The following is a 23,022-nucleotide window of genomic DNA, read 5'->3' as shown; positions in this document are numbered from 1 at the left end:
CAAAATGGACCTTTCTTACCTCTTAGTTGTTTATGCCAGCCTTGATGAGAAAGCTAACAATACTATATACTTCTGCATTTTTCTATTAATATAAAACTTTTAATTGTTTTCTTAAGTACCTTCTAAGAATCAAGAAAAGTATTTGTAAAATGGAAAGTTAGAAAAGTATAAAAATGCTAAAACATAGGTTTAAAATTTCAACCGATTCAATTCTAACAGCTTCATGGCCAAAATGCATGACCAAACATAACAAAAAAGACAGCAACACTTACCAATATATTGTATTTTAATAGAAAAATGGCTATACAGGTCATTGAAAAAGTATTTTAATATAGTCAGCACTTATACATAAAACAAATAATATGAATAGCTCAAAAGTTATCTGAAACATTAAGATGCAACCTCAACGGTGATTGCTTCACATTTCCCAGTCTCTTGATCTGTGCATGTCACATGTAAAGATCCATCCCTAAGCAAACAAATAAAAATGAACATTTCATGAGCTTATTTTACAAAACCAGAAAGTCATTAATATGTTACTAAGGGCTTTTGAGTGAACATAAGTTAATAGTTAAGCATATTAAGACAAAGAAGGAACATCATTTCATTGTCTATAAATTTAGTGGATGTTCTGAGGAAGTTCTTGGAGCTCCTCCCAGACCACTGCTGATTAACAGCTGTTTCCTTGGAAATGCATGGTGATAAACATCCTATTTTTAGACTTTATAGAAATTCAAGATACAGCATGCCAGTTTCAAGCTCAGACTCAGGAAAACCACCCTTAATGAAATCAATATTCTCTCTAATTAATATTCTTGTTCCTAATGTTAATGTAGAAAGGATATACTAAACACATAGTAATATGATGGTCCTTTGTATTAGAAGGGTTAGTATTAGCAGTGTTAGAATGGTGTGCTATATTAGAACTGGATGCAATTAGGTTATTTCTTGTAGCTGTACTGTAGCACTAACATACCCTTCCATGAGGCAAAGGGTATCAATGGCATTACCTTAGAAAATTATGTGAAAACTGACAAAAATTACATTGCTAAGTAACATGGGGAGTTTCTTAGGTTGACTATACTAAAAAATGAAGAGCTCATAAAATATTCACAATGCAAATTACTTGAGATATACTCTTCTTTGACGAACGTGATTCACTGATAACATTCCCTGAAAATCATTAATTAACGACTTGCTAAGAATGAGGACTCAACAAACTCACAAAATTGGTCAAGTTTCAAAGTGTATTTTCTTAACATTGTAAGTAGTTCAATTCTGTACCTTTTCATAGTAAGAACAGCTAATATATCACGTAATCCATTTTCTTTTTTATCTAAATCCTGAAGAACAACCTGTTTATGCAAAAATAGTACAAAGATGATTCGGTACATTGAGATATTAATGAACAGACACAGTTACTACTGCAAAAAGTAAACTTCCTTTCTTTCTTGTTTTTTTAGAGGAGTGAAGTTTCAACTCAGGAGTGAAGTTTCAACTCAGGACCTTGTACTTGTTAGGCAATGCTCTAACACTTGAGCCAAATCTCCAGACCTTTTTGCTTTACTTTTGGAATAAGGTCTAAAGTTTATGTCCAGGTTGGCCTGCCCTCCTGTTTATGCTTCCTGCATAGCAGGAATGACAGGTGTGTGTCACTGAGCCCAGGTAATAAATGAACAAAAGAAAGCCACTGAGGCAAGATGGTAAAACTGCTACATGAAATTAGAGACCTAGCATACAAGAAAACTGAATATACCTGTAAGGCAGAATTATCAGGAGGAACTTATTTATTTTTAGTTACCAAATTTATTTAAAGATATAATATAAATTGTAAACTTCAGATGATTTGGTGCAACGTACAGAAAAGGTAATGCTTACCCCAAATATGCATGCAGTGCCTTGGTGACCACAGCTACTCCATGACTTTGAGGAATCAGCCTAAGGCTTAATTCCTGTCAGTCATCACTGTTGGAGGAGTTTTAAATCTTTTACCAAGATACCGAGTTGGTAAGTGTAAGGTTCCGCTCAGGTATGGGTGTGTGTGTGTGTGTGTGTGTGTGTGTGCGTGCGTGCGTGCGTGCGTGCGTGCGTGCGTGCGTGTGTGTGTGTGTGTGACTATGCTTTTGTTGGGAGAATAAAATGTAAGCTATATAATAACTACACATCACACCACTAAAAATCATTCCTTTTTCTCCAGAATAATGACACATTTTAGTCTGGTTTCTGGGCTTTTCTCTGAATGTGTATATTAAAAAACAAATGGAAGGATTGGGGACATGTGACTCAAGTGATAGAGCACCTGCCTAGCAAGTACAAGGCCCTGGGGTCAAAGCCCTAGAACCACACATACCCTACCACTAACAACAAACAACAAAGAAAAAATGAAGTAGATGCTAGAGGTGCTGTAGGCTCAGCATTTAGCAGGCTAAGGCAGACCTATTTCAAAAGACCAAAATCCAAACCCAAACAACAAAAAGAAATATCCTCATACTCTACATTCTCTGTTACCTGCATTTGTTTTATTTTGACTATGAAAGTAAATTTATACTCATCTCCTACATTACTAATTATAAAAGAGAGATTATGTTTATAAAGTATAATACATGGCATTTAGTAAAGAAAAAAAAGGTAATTTAATTGCTAAAGTGGGTCAAAAGCACAGAGAATCAATTAACTGTACTTTGTTTTTTGTTTCCCATAACTCTTTCAAATTAAAAATCAATTATTTCTCCCCACTGTTTCAGAAATGAGTAAGTAGGACCATTCTACTCATAAAATAGCAGGTGCTCTATATATTCAGATATTAAACTGAATCCAGAAGGAAAGGCTAAACAGTTGCAAGTGACTGCGGCAGTGCAGTTGTGTATTCACCTGTGCAAACTTGCTTTCTTCTGTTGCAGTGTTCTCCCCATCAGACTCATAGAGTTCAAGGCAAACAGATGACAGAGCACCAGGGGCTTGTAAGGTGTGCTGTCTTCGAGCTGGCAAAGGTGTCCCAGATGGGAACAGTACTGTGAATCTGTTGAGTCCTGACTCATCCACACCCTAGTAAGCAGGAAATAAAAAATGTATGTCCTATGACATTTACCTTTACATGCACAAAAAGTACTTGTGATGAACTCTTATTACAAATCAAATAAAAATTCTTTGTGGCTAATTTGGAAATTAGCCAAAGTAAAGAGAACAGAAATAATACTCAATTCCACCCCACTTTATATAAAAAAGTACTGAAACCTGAAACACATCTCTCTCTACCTATGACAGAGGTTGACAATGCACATTGTACTTAACTTTCATCTCCCTAAGAAATTAGCATAATTAAATATAAATACGTTCTTGGGCTGGGAAGGTGGCTCAGTGGTAGAGCGCTTGCCTTGCATGCATGAGGCCCTGGGTTCAATTCCCCAGCACCACATAAGCAAAAAGAAAAAAGCCAGAAGTGGCACTATGGCTCAAGTGGTAGAGCGCTAGCCTTGAGCTGAACAGCTGAGGGACAGTGGCCAGGCCAAACAAACAAACAAAACAATACACACACACACACACACACACACACACACACACACACACACACACACACACACACACACACACACACACACACACACACACACACACACACACACACACACACACACACACACACACACACACACGTTCTTTAAAAATTATAAAACTAAATTTAAATTTAAATTCTTGACCTATATACATAGCTTATAACAAATTAGGGTTATATGAAAAGTTACAGTAACTATTTGTACTCCTTTTACAGAAAGGCTAACTTTACCTTCACTAAGATGTCTTTGGCTGAACACTCAATCACAAGAGAGTCTTCCACTGAGATGTTTTCTTTCCCAATGAGAATTCCTGCTTCCAGAGCTGCGCCAATAGGGATAACCTCATCTGGAGGGATAGAACTGAGAAGCTCCACAGCTGGGAAAAGGTCTTTAATCAGCTGCTGGAGCTTTGGTATTCGAGAAGACCCTCCACAAAGGACAACCTGGAACAGGGAATTTAACAGGCTAAGTCATCTTCAGCAAACCTAACAAGTGGGTTTTAGCATGCTATATCACATAAAACTTAAGGAAACTTCACTGTATAAATACAGTGTGTACTACTAGATATTTGCCTATAACTATAACACTATATGTGAGGCTTAACTATAAACTTAATAAAAATATACTTTGTGTTATTCCAACTATTTATTTGTTTATTCATTCATTCATTTTTGGTGCCGGTCTTGGGGCTTGAACTCAAGGTGTGGACACTGTCCCTGAACTTCTTTTGCAAGGCTAGCACTCTACCACTTGAACCATGGCTCCACTTTCAACTTTTCTCTTCATTACTTAAGAAATAAGAGTCCCACAGACTTTCCTGACCAGGCTGGCTTCAAACTGCTTTCCTAAGATCTCAGCCTCCCGAGTAACTAGGATTATGGGCATGAGCCACCAGTGCCGTGGTTTATTCCAACATTTAAAAATAAATGTGTAAATAGATTGCTAACTTTTCTATGTGAAAAATGTGCCACAAACTTTTTGCCTTCATTGAAGCATACTATGGGTTCTGAGGAAACAGATGTCTTGTGGTTTTAAGATCTTGGTGTGATCTCACTAAATCTCATTGCTGAGACTCACTTTAGCGTCCTCAATGACTCATTCATTTACACTGACTTAATGAGATTTAGAATACTGAATATTCCAAATCTGAGACTATTCCTAGAATAATGAGGATATAGAAGCATACCTTGTTGATATTCTGTGCTGTGAATCCACTTTGATCTAAGAGCTCTTGGATTGCTTCTATACACTTATTGAAAAGCGGAGAACAGAGGAGTTCAAATCGTGCTCTGTACATGTGGATATCGTACATGGGAACACAAACACACAGAGAAAAGGCTCAGTAAGGATTCTTTCTCTTGTGAAGATTAATGGTAAAACTGAGTGTGATGATTCTCAGGCAGATTTATAATAGTGTAGGGTATTTACATGTAGATAAAGATAATGTACTATCAAAGTCAATGCAAAGTGGCCTTGTCCATGGCCCACTTATAAGTTTTCCAAAAAATATCTCAGACCATATGCCCAATATATGGCATTCCCAACAAGCCCACTGACCCAAATGCAATAGTTATTTTGAATGTTTTTCTGTTTTTGAATGTTGTAACCATAACTCCTAATTACTTTTCTTTATAGTCTGATATGGTGCTGTACCTAAGTATAGTCCTTTTGTACTGCTTGAGAAACCTGAATGCTGGCAAATAATTTTAAAACAGATTTGTTCATGAATGTAGTCTCTTAATTTCATGCTCAAGTTCTCAAAGGCAGATGAGTAATTTAAAAATCTATGCTATCAACAGATACTAAAATATGCTTTTATGGCTGAAAACTATGAGATAAATGCAAAATTTCCTTAAGGAAAATTTATAAAACTTCCCTTTCTTCCTTCTTTTTTTAAAAATATGGTTTTGAATTCAGGACCTGGACACTGTCTCTGAGCTTTTTGGCTCAAAGCTAGAGCTCTACCACTTTGATCCACAGTTCTGCTTCCAGATTTTAGGTGGCTAATTGTAGATAAGACAGTCTTATGGTCTTTCCTGCCTCGGTTGGCTTCAAACTGCGATGCTGAGATCTCAGCCTCCTGGGTTGCTAGGATTATACGTGCGAGCCACCAATGCCCTGCTTCTATTTCTTCTGTAACTACTAATATTAGTAAGGATATTCTGAGTATTTGGACAAACAACACTAATATGGGAATATAAAAAACATTCCTCTCACGAGTTCAATAGGACTCCCTATCAAAATTTTGGGATATAGCACAAAATCTTCCTTTGGAGAGGCAGAATAGTACTGTACAACAGAACTTTCTGGTAGCTACTGGCCACACAGTACAGAGTACTTAACTGCAGCCAGTGCTGAGTAAGAAATTGGGTTTTACATTTACATGGCTATGGAAAGCTATTGAATTAGCAGCTGATACAGACTCTTCAAGAGGTCCTGGGAGAGTGAAGGATCAATTAAGAGGACGAGGTAGCAGGGAGGCATATTTGTAATCTGGGCAAAAAAAAGTTAATCTGGGTATGGTGGTGTATAACTGTCATTACATAAAATTATGGTACAGGTTGGTCCAGGGAAAGAAAAATGAGACCCTATCTTAAAAATAACCAGCTCAAAAAGGGCTGCAGGTGTGGTTCAAGTGGTAGAGAACCTAACTAGCAAAAGCAAAGCCAAATTCAAACCCTAGTCCTGCCAGAAAAGGAAGAGATGGAAAGTAAAGCTAACTAGTCACTAGGTTAACTAAAGGTAGCTGCTATTATTGGTAGTGAGGGTCTACTAGGAAAGGCTAAGGCAAGGTCCAGACATCTGCCTTTTGTACTTTCTGGGCAAATCACTTGTAAGCAATATGTAAAAGACTTGGATATTCGAAAAATGGTTATAGACATTAAATCTATGCACATTAAATGTCATCACAGATATAAAAATGTAAAACACTGACAAGACTGAGCAACAAAAACAAAAACAAAAACAAAAAGGCAGTTGTTAATCTTTGCTGCATCATAATAGAGTATGAATGCTGCAGTCAAACTGTGGATTGAGTTCCATGTCCATCATTACTAGCTCATTCTGCTCTTCATGAGTAAAATAATGATATACTAGTACCTACCATCGAGCTGTCATGAAGATAGGACATGTTAGAAGAAAGGAAGGACTTAATCCATCCTGCCACCAACATTAAGTAGTAAGGAGAGATTAGCAAGCTCTCCTTCAACTTCTGCAACAAAGATCTGACAGGTGGGGCTGCAAGTTGGAGAAATCTGAATTATCTTGGACTAAAAAATCCCATCTCACCTTTGAATCTAGGTGACTTTTTCACACATAGCTAACAGTAGATTAAAGTAACAGAGCAAACAATCTCAACTGATGTAATTATATTTAGGAAATGAACTATTTAAATGTAATAAAAATTGGACCCCAGTAGTATAAAAAGCCACATCTCCCTGTGATAGATCATGAATATATTCCAAGCTACAAAACAAACATACAACTTAAGGTGAGAGAGTTATACCTCTCATGTAACATGCTCTTAGCATGTTTCAGTGTTTTACCTGGACACATTGCAGTCAAAATCCTGACCTTCAAATAACGAATCAAGGAAACAATTGGCACTTCCTAAGGTCGACAGGGAATGCTTTGCCACCTCGGCGCTGTTCATCAACTTCATCATGGCTCTGGCATTTCTCCTCACATCGTGTTTGAAGGATCTAAATTAAAAACATAACCTTTGAAGTTTAAAATTATGGAGTCATTTCGAATCTCAACTAAAATCTAGAAAATAATCTAATGTAACTAAAACCTAGACAACTGCTTTTAGAGCAATAATAAATTCATAAATCAGGGTTGAGATGTAGCTCAGTGGCAAAGTGCTTGCCTAGCAAGTGCAATGTCCTGGGTTTGATCCCTGGTACCAGAAAAAGAAAGGCAAAAAAAAATTAATTCATAAATCAATACCATATGGCACATGTTAGTATTTGATTTTGTTTTTGTTTTTTGTTGGTCATGGGGTTTGAACTCTGGGCCTGAGCACTGTCCCTCAGCTCTTCAGCTCACGGCTAGCACTCTACCACTTGAGCTCCAGGGCCACTTCATGTTAGTATTTGAATTCTAGTAATATCTTCTGCAATTAAAAGAAGGGTTCTGCTAGGAGTGGTGGTTCACACCTGAAATCCCAGCTACCAGGGAAGTGGGATCATCATTTGAGGTCAACCTGACCCAAACATTTTTGAGACCCTCATCTCAATCAAAATGGTTCCAATGTAAAAGTTCAGCTACTTGGGAAAAAAAGATTAGGAGGAGGAAATCTGAGGTCAACCCAGGCAAAAAAATTACCAAAATCTCATCTCAACAAATGAACTGGGCATAGTAGTGCATATCTGTCACCCTAGCCATGTGGGAAGCATAAGTAGGAGGATTATAGTTTGAGGATAGCTTCAGGGAAAAAATAAAACTCTATCTGAAAAATACCCTAAAAACATAAGGGGCTGGAGGTGTAGCTCAAGGGGCAGAGTGTTTGATAGCCTGAGATCAAACCCAAATACCACCACACACACACACACACACACACACACACACACACACACACACACACACACACACACACACACACACACACACACACACACACACACACACACACACACACACACACACACACACACACACACACACACACACACACACAGAAGGAAGGAAGGAAGGAAGGAAGGAAGCAAGCAAGCAACATATAAAGGACTTGTAAAAGACATGTAAAAGAAGGAAGCAAGCAGCTGAGTGTAGTGGTAAGCATCTGCAATCCCAGCTATGCAAAGAAGCATAAATAGGAGGATTGTGATTCAGGCCTGCTCAATCACAGACATGAGATCCTTATTTGAAAAAAAAAGCATAAAGGGCTCGTAGCATTGTTCAAGTACTTGCTTAGAATAACATGGTCCTGAGTTAATTAAATAAAAATGTTGATAACATGCTATACCCCTCACAAGAGCCTAGCTTTTGAAAACCATTCAGATGGCAGTAAGGTCTTGTTGCCTGTACACTTTTACCTAGACACTAAGCAGCACAAAGTGAATTCAAAATTCAGACTTGAATAGTACATGCATGAGGCTCAGCCTCTGCTTCCCAGGACACTATAACTGTAGAGATGAAAATATAATTTCTGGGGCTGGGAATGTGGCCCAGTGGTAGACTGCTTGCCTAGCATGCATGAAAATTCCTCAGTACCACATTAAGCAGAAAAAGTTGGCGTGGCGCTGTGGCTCAAGTGATAGAGCACTAGCCTTGAGCAAAAGAAGCTCAGGGATAGTGCCTAGGTCCTGAGTTCAAGCCCCATGAGTAGCAAAAAAAAGAAAGAAGAAAGAAGGAAAGAAGGAAAGAAAGAAAGAAAGAAGGAAAGAAAGAAAGAAAGAAGGAAAGAAAGAAAGAAAGAAAGAAAGAAAGAAAGAAGGGAGGGAGGGAGGGAGGGAGGGAGGGAGGGAGGGAGGGAGGGAGGGAGGGAGGAAGGAAGGAAGGAAGGAAGGAAGGAAGGAAGGAAGGAAGGAAGGCGAAAGAAAGGAAGAAAATATAATTTCCACGCAATGAGAAAACCACATCCTTCTATGCAACAGAGTAATTTAAACTTGAAAGCTTCAATCAAAATGTCTTATGCAAGGCTGAATATGTTGGTGTAGGCCTATCATACCAGCACTTTGGAAGCTGAGGCAGAATTCTGAGTTTGAGTTTGTCAGTCTTGGTATATAGTGAGATTCCCTACCTAGCACATCTGAGGCCCTGGTTCCAAACCCCAGCAACAAACACAGATGCATACATAAATTACCCAGGCCATTAAGACTCACCTCTGGAACTCAGAAGCCAGATACTGAGCTAGGGTTTCTGTGAAATGTGCACCTCCGATATTATCATCAGTGTTTGTTGACAGAACCCGATACATTCCACTATTAACTTCCATAATGCTGAGAGATAAGGATGTGCCTCCAAGCTTAAATACCAAAACATTGCTTCAAGAGAAAGATAAAGCAAGTAACTTATTAAAGCATCAGAGCATGTTAAATAAAGCCAGACTGGATTTCAGAATCCACTTCATTTAATCTCTTTATACTACAAAGTAGGAAGCTGAAAATTTCAGATGAGTAAGAAATCATCTATAATTAGAGGATGAATCCAGCCTCAAGCCCATACCTTCTAAATTCACATCTAAGTTCTCTCTATTTAGTCATGTTTGCAAAACTATTCTTTGGAGTAACTATGGTTCAAAATACTCTTTTTCCAAAGTAAATAAAAGAAAGATCATAATAAGTTTTAAGAGAATTGAATATGAAAAATTCCATCTCAATATCATACAAGTTACTACTTTCATATGTTCTAGAGACAGAAACAATATGCAAAACTAGAAGCTAACTTCCTATTTCTAGAATATGAAAGCCCATCATTTCTAGTATTCCTATATTTATTTACTTAAAATAATTTCCCAGTGGTTCATATAGCTGCTTTAATTGTGAGAAACATCAATTAGAAGTAAGTACATCTTACTAGTTCTCACCAAAAAAATTCTTAAGGCTAGGCATTGGAGGCAGATATTGGGAGGACTGATGTCTGAGTCTAGTCCAGGAAAAAGTGAGAAACCCATCTCAACAGTTAGCTTGGCATTGTGGGTCTTCAATACTCAAGAGGCTGTAAGGAAGCTCACAGTCTAGGACTGGCCCCAAGGTAAAACAAGGCACTATTTGAAAAATAAAGCAAAACAAGGCTAGGCATGTGGCTCAAGTACAAAGCTCTGAACTAAATGCCAGTGCCATAAACAAATACCTTTTGCTACTTTCCTAGTGCTTCTTCTTCAACTATTTGAAAACCTCTAGGTGAGTCAATGTTATTCATTCATAAAGCATTATATAACAATCCTTTTGGACAAAACTGTTATAATCTAAAATGTTTCTGCATTGAAAAAAGAAAACTGTCAGATGGTTTTTACCTTTTTCCAGCAGGAGAATCTTGTCCAATTCCATAAGCAAGAAGAGCTGCAGATGGCTCATGGATTAGTCGTAAAACATTAAATCCAGCAGCTCCTGCTGCTTCTCTGTGAACAATTTGCTTTCAGTGAATTCAATGTTACAATATGTCAATTCTACACTTTAAGAAATGCTCTTAAAAAAATCTATGTGATAGCAAATACAATTGCACAAGGAGACACAGAGTGCAATGATATTAAGAAGGTAGAGCACATGAAATGGAAGGGACTTCAAGAGTCTACTTTCTTAACAGAGAAAATAATGTGCCTATACTAAACATAAAACTACAGCTCTCAAAAATGTCTATGCTTTAAAAAGTTCACCTTTTCTGTGGCGTCTTTTGGAGTTTTCAGATACTGGGAGAAATCCTGCTACCATGCCATTCAGAACCTCCCATTCTTATCATGGTTTCAACATCACCCTGCTAATTCTGTGAGGTCAAAACTAGGCCTCCCCTGTCTCTGTGTACTTAACCCTGAATATAGTATAGCCTAAATAGCAAAAGTAATCAATAAATACAGGTTGAATGAACAACAAAAAACAAAGGTTCATACTTATTTTGGTTTAGATGTTAAGCTCTAAGACAAGGAAAGAATCACTACTGCTTCCTACATTTGCCTATTTTTATGTAAACCTAAATTGTATAAACTAGTTCATAAACATCTTTTTAACCTGGAAATTAAGAACATTTCCAATCAAAACAGCCAAAAGATATATACCATATCTAATTTTATATACCCTTATATTATAAAAGGAAATATGAATTACTTTTACCATAGGAAGGTATTTACAATTACTTTTTATTAAATAATGATAACTATAAAATGTTTTTAACTGAGCAAATAAGATAAATTCCATTTTATACTTACCCAAGAGCATTTTTCTGCTTTTCTCCAAAATCAAATGGAACAGTAATAACTACATCATTTGCATCTGAGCCCAAGACAGAATGTGCCGTCTCTGTACATTAAAAAATAAAAATAAATTCTAATGACAGAATAAAGCTAAATAATGCTTGTTTGAGGTTCCTAAATTCATGTCAAAGAGCTCACTAAATACATTCCAATTTATTTGGATGCCACACCCTGTCAATTGTCTTTTCTTTTGCTCTTAAATCGGGCAGTACTTCTCCTAGTTTTGGTAAAGTAATGGCTTTGGGACATACTAAATCAATTAACCAAAGCACTTTCCAGAGCCTGGCTCTTTGGTCTCAGAATTTCAGCTATCTTCCAAATTACACTGGTTTCACAGAGAGCTACAAATGCATGAGAGATGAGCTATAAATGCACCAATGTAAAGCTACAACATCATCTTAATTGAACATATTATAAGGGTCATTCCATCCCACCAGGTTATAACATAATTCCAGGGCAGATATGAGCCTAACAATCTACTCCTGAATTGCTCAAATTATTCCACTGCTGAAACACACTGAGCCTTAACCTGAAGTGGTGAAAAAACCAGATCTACTCAAATCTGCCAAAAGGTAGAAAATATACTGTCAATCTCTGATCATTATTATTTTTATTAGTCAGGGTGGTGCTCTACCAGTTGAGCCACAGTTCCACTACCAGCTTTTTGCTGGCTAGCTGCAGATAAGACTCTCATGGACTTTCCTGCTGCAGATGGCTTGGAAGTGAAATCCTGTTTCTCAACCTCCTGAGTAGCTAGGATTATTGGTATGAGCCTGGCTACTCTGTCAATCTTGAAGAAAAATAAAACATTCACTACTCATCGTTTTTTTGGCTCACTGTTACTAGTAAGTTTTGAAAGTGCTAACATGGCTCAGTCCACTTACATTATATTTGAATATACCTCATCTGAAAACTTGAAATCTGAAATGCTCCAAATCAATTGATAAAGGCTTTGGATTCTGAAGAGTGTTTTAGATTTTTAGATTAGGGCTACTCTCAACTGGTATGATCTATGCAACTATTCCCAAGTCTGAAAACCACAAAATCTGAAATACTTCTGGTCCCAAGCACATCAGGTAAGGGATACTTGGTCTGTCCTTACAAAGAAAAATTAAAAGTTGTGGAAGGTAAGTCATTTATTTAACTAAGGTCACATAGACATTTGGTAGTGAAACCAGGCCTACAGTTTAGGTCTTCTTACTTCTGATCTATTCATTTCACTTCTCCCTAACTCCCAAATTATTTCTAGCTATTTTGCGTTTGTGTGTGTGTGTGGGGGGGAGAGGGTGTGTGCCAGTCCTGGAGCTTGAACTCAGGGCCTAGACACTGTCCTTGAGCATTTTTTGCTCAAAGCTAGCATTCTATCACTTGACATAGGTCCATTATGGTGGCTAATTGGAGATAAGTCTCACAGACTTTCCTGTCCATGCTGGCTTTGAACTGCAATCCCCATATCTCAGCCTCTTGAGTAGCTAGGATTATAAGTGTGAACCACTGGTGCCCAGTTACCTCTAGCCTTTTAAGGTTAGCTTTTAAAATATCATTTATTTTAAAATGTCATTTAAAGTTAACTGCAATTTTTCAGTACCTTTCATTTTACTAAATATGAGTCTGGCAACATCTTCTGGGTTAACAAATTTAGTTTCTTCTCCTGTATCTATTTCATATCGCAATTTCCCATTTTTTTCAACAACCTACAAAAGAAATAATTCTCCTCAATACAGAGTTATTTAAATAAAAATGTTAAGTTTCAAGTCAACATTATGGCATGACATTTGGCAATTACTTTGTATAGCAGGGAAGCAATAATGGAAGCATACTCACTAAACATTTACTTTCCGAGATGTATTTCTGAGCTTGTGGATCGTCGGAGCTGTCCATAAAGAAAGATATAAAGATATCTCAGGATCAAAATTGGTATTATAGATAAAAAAGGCCTAAAGACCATACCATAAGCATTAAAATATAAATAATATTACTCTTCAAGTTTCAAATAATATGAGTTATAAATAAGTGGAGTATTATGCTCAGTGATTATAGTAATTCAGCTAAAATGTTCATCTTCTCATCTGAAAATAATTCTCCCTTGTTCTGACCTCACTATACATTTCAGAGTGACATTTCCTGATATGGATTTTATTCATTTGTACATTTTCACATCTGTGATCCTGATGATCCAACCACTGAAAATGGCAAAAAGGAGTGGAAACTTAAGAGCAAAAATCCAACACCATCTTTGTTGGATCCTAAACATGAATACCCAAAACCAAAAGAGTAAGAAGTACAAATGGTGTATATTGAAGTGTAGACTCATACATGTAAACACAGCATGAACAGATCCATACAAAGCAAGCGCTAAATGTGCATTTATGTTGCTCGGGATAGTAATACCAATTTATGCAAAGTACAGATTTCCACTTAATACTTTTTTAGTGTCTATAACATCTAAGTGGGTTGTTAGGTATGTTTTACAGAGGGGCAGTGAGCTTACTACAGGGTAATATGGACAGGGAGCCAAGATGTAACCACCAGCTACTCATGTTTACACTTTAGTAGACTGGCTCCATTAATACTATCAAATGACCCCTTCAGGAGGGACAGGATCTCTCACCCTTTGTTTAACTTCATGTAGAACTTAAGAATCAGACTAGTATCCTTCTAAATAGTAGTCTTTGAAGGAGCTTGTGGCTATTCTGTTCAGAAACCAGCCTTAAATGTTTATTAAGAGCTGATGATTAATAGTGGCTAACTAACTGCAGAAGGGTTACAGAACTTGGAGGCCCTTAACCTGGACTAATCTGGCTTAGAATTCTTAAATACTTGCAGGTTCCTTACTTCCCCTACCACTGACAAAATTAATGGGAGGACAGGTGCTTGCCCAAAGTGACAAAGTTCATTAATGGCTTAACTGTCCAGCAACCAGACCTTCAATATAAAGTTTAACATTTTTTTCCATAACTTTCCCACTCCTCCCTTTCACTCACCCACTACCTGGACTGTACACCAGACAAGTAGGGATGAAACAATTGTGTCCATAGTGGGACTCTAGATCAGTACTAGAATTTCAGCAAGACATTTACAGGCTGTTTTCTTATAATTTAACCCCATTATGTATAGGCTATTTACTGCTTAGGGTAATTTTCAAGGAAGAATATTTTATGGAATGTCTATTAACTTTTAGAAATGAAGAGAATTTCTCAACTGTCATGTAAAGACAGACTCTTTCATCTAAGGACAGAAAGTACAGTAGTTCTGAGGGCCGCACATGACACAAGCAGAACACTGGAGACTGCAAAGCAGATATGTAAGGAAGCAGAGAATGAAGTAACAAAAGATCACAGGGATCACAGAAAATAGCAGACTTGACCAACAACTACACACAAGTAAAAACTTTATTTGTCCACAGTAGGAATAAATTGTTTAACAGAAAAACAAAGCTGGTGGGAGGCTGGTATACAGTAAGCACCTTGTTCACATCATGGTCATCAGGATGCAGTGTCAACTCTACCAGTAGGCACAAACTTTAAAAGGGAGGCCATTTCCTCTTCCTCCTTCACTATCTCTTAGCCATCAAGCTCCCTGGCTTGGCAATACCAGCACTGAAGTACCTTCCCAACTCCTGTTGTATCATTGTGCCTATGAGTTTAACGGCACTTTACATTCATTCATCTGTCCACTGGATCCTCACAACATCCCTGTGAGGTAGGGAGGACAACAGTTTCCACTTTAGATGAGGAACCTGAGTTATGGAATGGTGAAAGCCTTGTCTGAGTATGTCTAGGCAGTATAATGGTTAGAGCTTAGGCAGGATTCTTAGCTTGCTTTCCGGAATTTGGGCTCTCTTTACAGCAACTTCCCTTGCCTTGACAGTCTGCAGCTTCTGTGTTTTGTTTACTTCTTCAGGACCTTTTCCTATCATATCTACATTATGGTTACTACGCCCATCGGATTTTTACAATGCTATCTGTAAACTTAACTCCACTGCTACTCTTTTGTACTTCTCTTATTCAAAAGAAATTCCTGCCTAAGTATTTTGCTACCGTTAGTAGAGTATACTTTCCTGTTTTCCCAGAAAATCTACTTATGTACTCATCTGTACTAGTGTTACATTGGTGTAAGGGACACATATCCTTCCATAGAACGGCTAAAACGAGTAACACAACATAAATTTATGTATCTATCTCAATGCCTTAATACATGCTTTCTGAAAGTAAGCACTCTGTACTAGTGTGGTGCTTAGATGTTCCAGGGCTATCAACAAACATCAACACCCAGAATGTAATTGTTAAAATACAATTGTTACCAGTACTTCAAACATGCATTAGTATGCCACTGTAACTGAAAATGGGAGCATCACACTCATTTTTTTTGGTAGTACTGGGGTATAAACCCAGGTTTTGTACATGGCAGGCAGGCATATACTCTACAGCTTGAGCCACTCCTTGAGCCTGTATTTTGCCTTATACTATTTTTTAGAACTCAAAGGTACTAGGAAAAAAACAACCTACAACAAATATATTGATTTAGAGATAAAGAGCTTGAGGCACGATAGGGGCAAGTGATTTTGCCCAATGAAACCACTGCAACAGGACTGGGGTCCAGGAGTTTTAACTATATACCAGTGTATTCTACTACACTGGCTCCTTCACATACCCACCACTTTACTTGCCACATACACATGGCGCCAGGTGGGTCCCATTTGCATTGTCAGCAGTTAGATAAGCACCGGTTTATATATAAAACAAAGCCTTTTTCCAACACGCCCTCTTATTTCTTTCCCAGCTAGACTGCAGGAAAGCTTTTTAAATCCCAGATGATGTGTGTTTTCTGAAAGTATTATGTGAACTACTAAAAGGACTGAGTGAGGGAAAACTGGGAATGTTGCCTACCACTACCATCACCTCTCCCAAAGGTGATATGTGTTGGGTGAGGACTGTGTTTAAAAGGAGTCTATCTACACCACCTCCAGTGTTCTCAAAACTAAAGGGAAAATGAAACTGGTCTATTTCACCATCTGCCATTGACCAGATCAACTTTTACCTAGGTCATCAGGCAAAAAGTAACTTTGGCAAGTTCCCCAGAGGGAAAGCTTTCTAGGGCCTTTAAAACATAGTAGGCAAAAACAACAAACAAAACAAACAAACAAAAACCCCTAACAACAACAAGCTAATAGAAAAAAATGAAATTAACTAAAAGCAGATCTCAAACTGCTACAATTCAAATTGTTTCTCTAAGGTTCAAAGGGCAACTAAAATTTAAAGATGTAACTTATGCATAGAAAGGGACCCAAATAATATGAAATATAAAGAATTTACTTACACTTACTGTTCTATAAAACAGCCAATATCCACCTATCACAGATGGTCAATAAAAAGCATTAACACTACTGTGACTCTCATTAGTTCTGTTATATCCTTGATAGGAGACCAAGAAGTAGTAAAAGGAAGGTTTGACAGGTTGGATTATTACCAACTGTGCTGACTAGTAGAAAAGTCAGAGACACAGCAATAAAGGATGAAACAAAGGGAAAAAAATACATTGTGCCTACAATAGTCTAATGAACCATAGGAGGATTTTAAAATCTAAGACCTCAAACTCCATGAAGCAGTCAAATTAAACTACCAGATTTAAGCAACAGGTCAAGGTATACAACCACACTTTTATATCCTGTAAAGTAATATGCTCTCCCTAGCCTTGCTCCAGCCAAGGCCATACACATTAATAACATACATTTATATAGTGCTTTTAAACTTTTAAACCCTTTCACATCTATTAGCCACCTGATCCTCACAACAGCCCTGTGAGGTAGGCAGGGCAGGAATTAGTAGCTATCCCTCATTTCACAGATGAGGAAGCTATTGTAGAGAGGTAAAGGAAATTGCCTCCAATCACAGAGAAAGCCAAGACAAACTAGCTCTCTTGGACTTGATTCCATGGTTTCTACTAGGCACCTCTCATTTCTAAATGGTCTTTCACTTAGTGGAGAATCTTGATAAAAAGAACTCACAAGTATACTCCTGTTCCTCTGCATATCAACGATTCACTACACTTTTGTGAGGACAAAAAAAGGTGCTGTGGTATCAGAAGGCAGGTGTGAGGAGACTTCTGTTTATGAAGTTATTCTTTTACAGTCAGTTCCTAGCTTTTGGCATTTGAAATCAACTTTTGAAGCAATTTTTCAAGTCCTAGCTGAAAAGCACCAGTAGCTTCTTCCACTGCTGTTGCCAAGCGTCTGACCGCGATGACAGCATCCCTGCGCAGCTCATTGGCAGCATCTTGTTGGGCACTGGCCTCTTCACCAATAGCAATCAACCTATCCAGTTTTTCTTCCTCTCGCTTTGAAAGTTCTCGTGCCAACCTCCTGTTTTCTGCCAACTCAGCTGCAATAGTCCTGGCCACTGACCTCCTTCTTCGCCTTGCCCACCTTGGAGGGGGCTCACTGGCCAAAGGTCTATCTCCACCAGAGACCAAACCAACTGTGGAAGAGGAACCTGGAGGCTGTGAAGTGGAGGCTGCCCCAGGAGGGTTTCGGCTGGTGCTGGGAATGGGCTCACCTGACACACCCAGTCTGGTCATGGGACTGCTCTGACAGGGAACAGCTGCACCTCTGAAAAGGTTGTGGGAGCTGCTGTAGTTGGGGGTCCCTTGAGAGCACCCTGAAAAACAAAGCAACAATGTTGCAAAGAGGACACTCTTGCTAAGGGAATGTTGGAGCCAGCAGCACAGCTGAGATACAGTAAACTAGGGTAATTCTGAGGAAGGCCTCTTTCCACAAGGGACTGGAATAATCATTCTTTAATCTGGCCATTTGGGCCCATAACACAAACCCTTGCCTTGCTAAATTTATCCTTTCAATAGAGCGATCTAGCCCACTCTTTTCCTATAAGTTCCTAACTACCCATTACATACAAGGCTAAGACTAGTTTGGCTCTAAAGAGCATGTCTTGCAGGTTTCAAGTTCTAGTATCATATTTACTTAGGGTGGTAGCTTTTTAAACCCTGGTGCCCTTTGTGTATTAGGTTTGAAAAAAATAAGGGGCTGTTCTGGAGAGGGCATGGTCCAAATATCCACCGCTCTTAGAAGCAAGTGCCTCTGAGACCCCACTCCTTCACATGCTTGGGAGTTACCTGCACCCGAGGATTCATCCCAGGAGTCCTCAAGGTCACTGGCTTCTCGAATCCGGTCACTGATTCTCAGCTGACAATCTTCACCTGATTCCTTAACTCTTTTCAAGAAAGGCTGATGATCAGTCACCTGAGTCCTTTCTGCTTTCACAATGGAAGTTCTCTTTTCCCTTGGGGTGTCAGAGGCCACCAAGTTCTGATCACAATGTTTGGCCCAAGAAGCAGCCTCCATTAGGTTGTCTGGGTCAGTCACTACCTGATTTCGAAGAAGCTGATCCAGCGTATCATAAAATGGACAGTGTGGTGGATCCCCCATGCTGGTGGCGTGGGCAACATAGGCCTTTAAGTATAATGCCTTCAGAACCTTAAATTTGGAGCGGCACTGGCGTTCGGTGCGGCGGAAGCCTTCCTGCTGCATTCGCTTGGACACAGCCTGATAGACATCTGCATTATGATGTACAGTCTGGAGGCGTTGAATATACTCTGCCTCGCCTAGTATGGAGAGAAGAGTTCGTGTCTCCTGTCTGGACCACCGGATGCCCGCACTGCTACTGGTGGTGGCCATAGTGAGCTGGAAAGGAAGGGTACTGCAGCAAGCTCCCGGGCCACAGGTGCACAAATCTGAAGATGTGAGGAAGCTCTGTGTGCTCTCAGTGTATTTCCAGGAGCCAGTCCATTCTTCCCTCTCAGGGTATTTGCTGAGAAGTCAGGTCCAAGGACCACACTTCTGGATGGAAGGCCACAGGGGAATGGAGTAACACAGGGAGGATATAAGGATTTTTAGGCAGCAAATAGTGCTGCCTATGCGTAGGTCATAAATAGGCATGAGGCCCAGATTCAGAAAGCCCAACTTTGGGAGTTCACCCAGGGTAGGTACTGGACCAGGGCTTAATGGCTTCATAACAAAAGAATTGGCTCCTCCACAAAGGGCGGAATGCTTCCAAGGCTGAGACCTGGTACAACCATGTATCTGTAAAAATCACCATTGTCTGGTAAGTAGTCAAGCGGAAGAGGAAAAGAACCTTGCTCATGAGGCAACTAACTCTATAGAGAACTAGTATGAGGAGGATGGTCATACAGCAGTATGTCTGAGGAGTACTTGACCTTTACTAACCTTAGCCTAGATACCATGTTGTGGCTTTTAGCCATCTATTACTATTGCACTCCTTGCTAGAAGGGACAGGAAAGTTGTTTGGCTAATATGAAGCTCTATGAATAAGGCAGAAGACAGCCATTTCTTTTTTTCTAACCATCTATCAAATAGCAGTATAAAGGAAACAAATGGAGTTGGCTGAAAGGGAATGTATCTATGGGAATGTTGTTTCTTGATTCTATAACTGTGTTTCTGGATTGTGATATTAAACCACAGCTTTGCATGATGCTGGCACTGGGAAGAAGTACTAAATCTAATAAATAAATATACTGGATGCCTGTTTTGATTTTTTATAACTGTATGTGAAACTACAACAAAAGGGTTACTTAAAACAAATTGCTGACCCCCTCCATGATTCAGGCTTCAAGATCCATTACAATTTCCTGCTTTTGTCTAGATTTTATTATTTGAAAATATTTGATACCAATTTATTTTTAATAGGCTTAGTACTAAATTTTTCCAATAGGAAACAGGATTATTGGAATACATTCATCACAAAGATTTAAATTTTTTCCAAAAATTCTGTATCAAGTTTAATTTAACTGAAGAGGCTATACACAACTAATTAATATTAAATGTAATCTATAATCTGCAATTTATAAAATCAACTTAAGGAAATGTCTACTTAAATTCTCATTAAATGGAACAGAAAGGACAGACTGGAGTGAGGTTAGGAGACATGTAGGTCAGGTTATCTAGTTCAGTCTTTCAACTGACTTAGAAATACTGAAGGTTCTCTGTGCCTTGGTTGTCTCATCTATAAACAAGGAAGGATAGTACCTGCTCTCTGTTTTTAAAGGATGTTGAGAGGATTAAGTAATATAATAGACATGAAAGCACTGTGCAAATTTAGATACACCATCAAGTACTACTACTCTAGTATAAATAAAACCTCCTAATTATGATGGTAATCTATAATTTGAGGAGACACAAGTCTTGACAGGCAAGCCTCTTTAATCTTCTAATCAAAGTTACAGCAGACGATTAACCTGATTCCTACAAGACATTAAGTTGTTTCTCGAATGATTAAATTTGTAAACCAACTAGAAAAGTCAGTTCCCAGTCAAGTGTCACAAAAGGCCTTAAGAAAGAAAATCAATAGCAGCTATATCAAGTATGATTAATTGTAATATTTTGCAAAACCCCATCTATACACAAAGTCTTCAAATTCTCACAAATCACTCAAATTCCTTCAGATAAAAAAATAGAAGTGTGAAAAGTCCAAACTAGCACCTCTGAATGATAAATCATCAAAAGTAAACAAATGTTGACATTTATGAATGCTAACAGACTTGTGAATAAGAATCAATTATCTGTAAATCCTACTCTCCAGAATACCTAACAGGAATAACAAAAAAAGCAATCTACTGGGGTACCCTCTTGAAAACAATGCAGTCAAGAAAGACAACAAAATATGGTGTTTCTAGTGTTACTTTACACTATGCTCAGAACTTAAACACATTTCTGTTACAGCACTTTAAAGTATTTTACTCCATACCTTCTTCCCAGGATCTGCTTTACTTTCACTACTGTATTTGAAATATTTCTTATTCTACTTTGTTTTGCAGCCAGTCCAACCACCTGAAAAAAGAAAAGAGTAACATATCACAATGTATGTAATTTGTACTTATTTCCAGGGACCGAAAAAAAAAAAGAGAACAGTAGTAGTACCTCTTCATTCTCGGAGTAAGCTACAACAGCAGGAGTAACTCTATCTCCTGCATCATTTGCAACCACATCTGCACGGCCATCCTAGAGAAAAGCATACAACTTTTGAGTTAGTCCTTTTAAAATGAAATACACAGTCTCATTAGGCAGATTTGGATTATTCTGCTGATATTTTAAACTTGTGGGTTTTATTACTAGTATTTTTCTGGATTTTATAGAACTCACTCACATTTTTCAGTCTGCGCCGATCAGTGAGCTGGACCAAACATAAACAACTTTTAACAATAACAAGCATCATTCTACCTCTGATCCTTCTTCCCAGAAATATACCTTAAAAAAAAACCTTCAATAAACTAAGTAGCAAATCTCTTTGCATTTTTCATACAAATCATTTGACATTTAAAACACAGGACCTAGGAGCAGGGGAGTTTCTCCTTCCTCGACCTTGAGGTTAGAGAAAGCCTGTCATTCACAGCACTCAGAGATGGCTCAAGCTCCAGATCAGAGCCAGCCTCCTGCTCCCCCCTCCATCCCTCCCCCAAATCCAGTGGTTCCCAGTCATTCAGGACAGGTCCAGGTTCTAGGATCCCAGAAGTCGGGGCCCGCCCACCTCAGGAAGTGGCCTCAAAGGAGAACCCTCCCGGTATCTGCTGCACAGACTTGGCCCCGACATCCAGGAACCCCTCAAGGAATCCTGCGGCCCAGAAGTTCCCGGGACGCCCCTAGGCGTCCTTACGAGAACGGTGTCCCTCCCTGACCCCCAGCCCAGGGGTCTTGGGAGATCTGGAGACTCATCCGGGCATCCTCTGGTCCTTCTCCAGCAATCCCTGCAGCCACGATATTCCTGGGACCCCTGTGGGCACCCCGGCGACCCCTCTGGTCATCCTGCGGCCCAGATGTCCTGGGACTCCTGGGGTGGCCAGGACGTGATGATGAGAGTCCTGGGGGGGGACCCGGACGCTCGGGGCCTCTTCGGGGTGGCCTGGACGCCCTTGGACTCTATGGAGCGGCCTGGATATCCTGGGACTCCGGGGGTGGGCCGGACGTCCTGGAACTCCTCGGGGCGCCCAGCCGCAGGGGTCCCTCGAGGCGCCCTGCCTCCCCGGGACCCCGCGCGCCCGCGTCGCCACGTGCCACGGCGAGGGCGCGGCGGGCTTTCCCGGAAGAACTCCGAGAGCCGAAGCCGAGCTGGCCCCGGCCCTTCGCCTCGAAGCGTCCAGCGGCAACGCCACTCTTGCGCGACGGCCCTCGGCCGCCATGAGAGCTGCAGCGCCGTTCTCCGGGTCCCTTACCTTGTACACGGCCACACAGGCTGACGTGCAGCCCAGGTGCACTCCGATGGCCGCCATGAGGCGGCGGGAACGCGGCGGCTGTGAGCGAGGGGTCCCCGGCAGCAACAGCTACACGCCACAGAGCAGCCCCAGCAGGCACCGCGGAGACTTCACGTTCCCGCCCGCCCACTGCATCCGGTCCGCCGCGCCGGCTTTTCCGAGTGGCCGCCAATCAGAGCGAAGGTCCCGCCTTTTCTCACGCGCAGTCAGCGAATAGCTGTGGTGCGCCGCCCCGCGCAAGCGGTAGTGCGCACACTCCGACGGAAAGGGGACCGGAAGAGG

At 39.7% G+C, this 23,022-nt stretch overlaps 1 protein-coding gene across 2 annotated transcripts; it reads right to left on the bottom strand.

Moving 5' to 3' along the window:
* Window positions 1-310: 310 nt before the first annotated feature.
* Window positions 311-22,854, bottom strand: Hspa14 (heat shock protein family A (Hsp70) member 14). Of its 2 annotated transcripts, XM_069990401.1 has the most exons (14): window positions 22,702-22,854; window positions 21,413-21,493; window positions 21,240-21,322; window positions 13,288-13,336; window positions 13,052-13,157; window positions 11,419-11,509; window positions 10,513-10,617; window positions 9,380-9,541; window positions 7,100-7,255; window positions 4,741-4,843; window positions 3,785-3,997; window positions 2,872-3,045; window positions 1,285-1,355; window positions 311-469 (listed from the first exon to the last, which is right to left on the bottom strand). In XM_069990401.1, exons 1-14 carry the CDS (start codon window positions 22,756-22,758, stop codon window positions 391-393), a joined length of 1,530 nt encoding a protein of 509 aa, XP_069846502.1. In that variant the 5' UTR covers window positions 22,759-22,854; the 3' UTR covers window positions 311-390. The 2 variants fall into 2 exon arrangements, with proteins under 2 accessions (XP_069846502.1, XP_069846503.1); XM_069990402.1 differs by lacking the exon at window positions 1,285-1,355.
* Window positions 22,855-23,022: the final 168 nt, after the last annotated feature.

The sequence above is a fragment of the Dipodomys merriami genome, unplaced genomic scaffold (assembly GCF_024711535.1).
Source record: "Dipodomys merriami isolate MVZ:Mamm:240054 unplaced genomic scaffold, mDipMer1.0.p SCAF_4, whole genome shotgun sequence".
Classification (NCBI taxonomy): Eukaryota; Metazoa; Chordata; class Mammalia; order Rodentia; family Heteromyidae; genus Dipodomys; species Dipodomys merriami.
The sequence above is the reverse complement of the archived record's forward strand: the minus strand, read 5'-3'. Positions and strand labels throughout refer to the sequence as shown.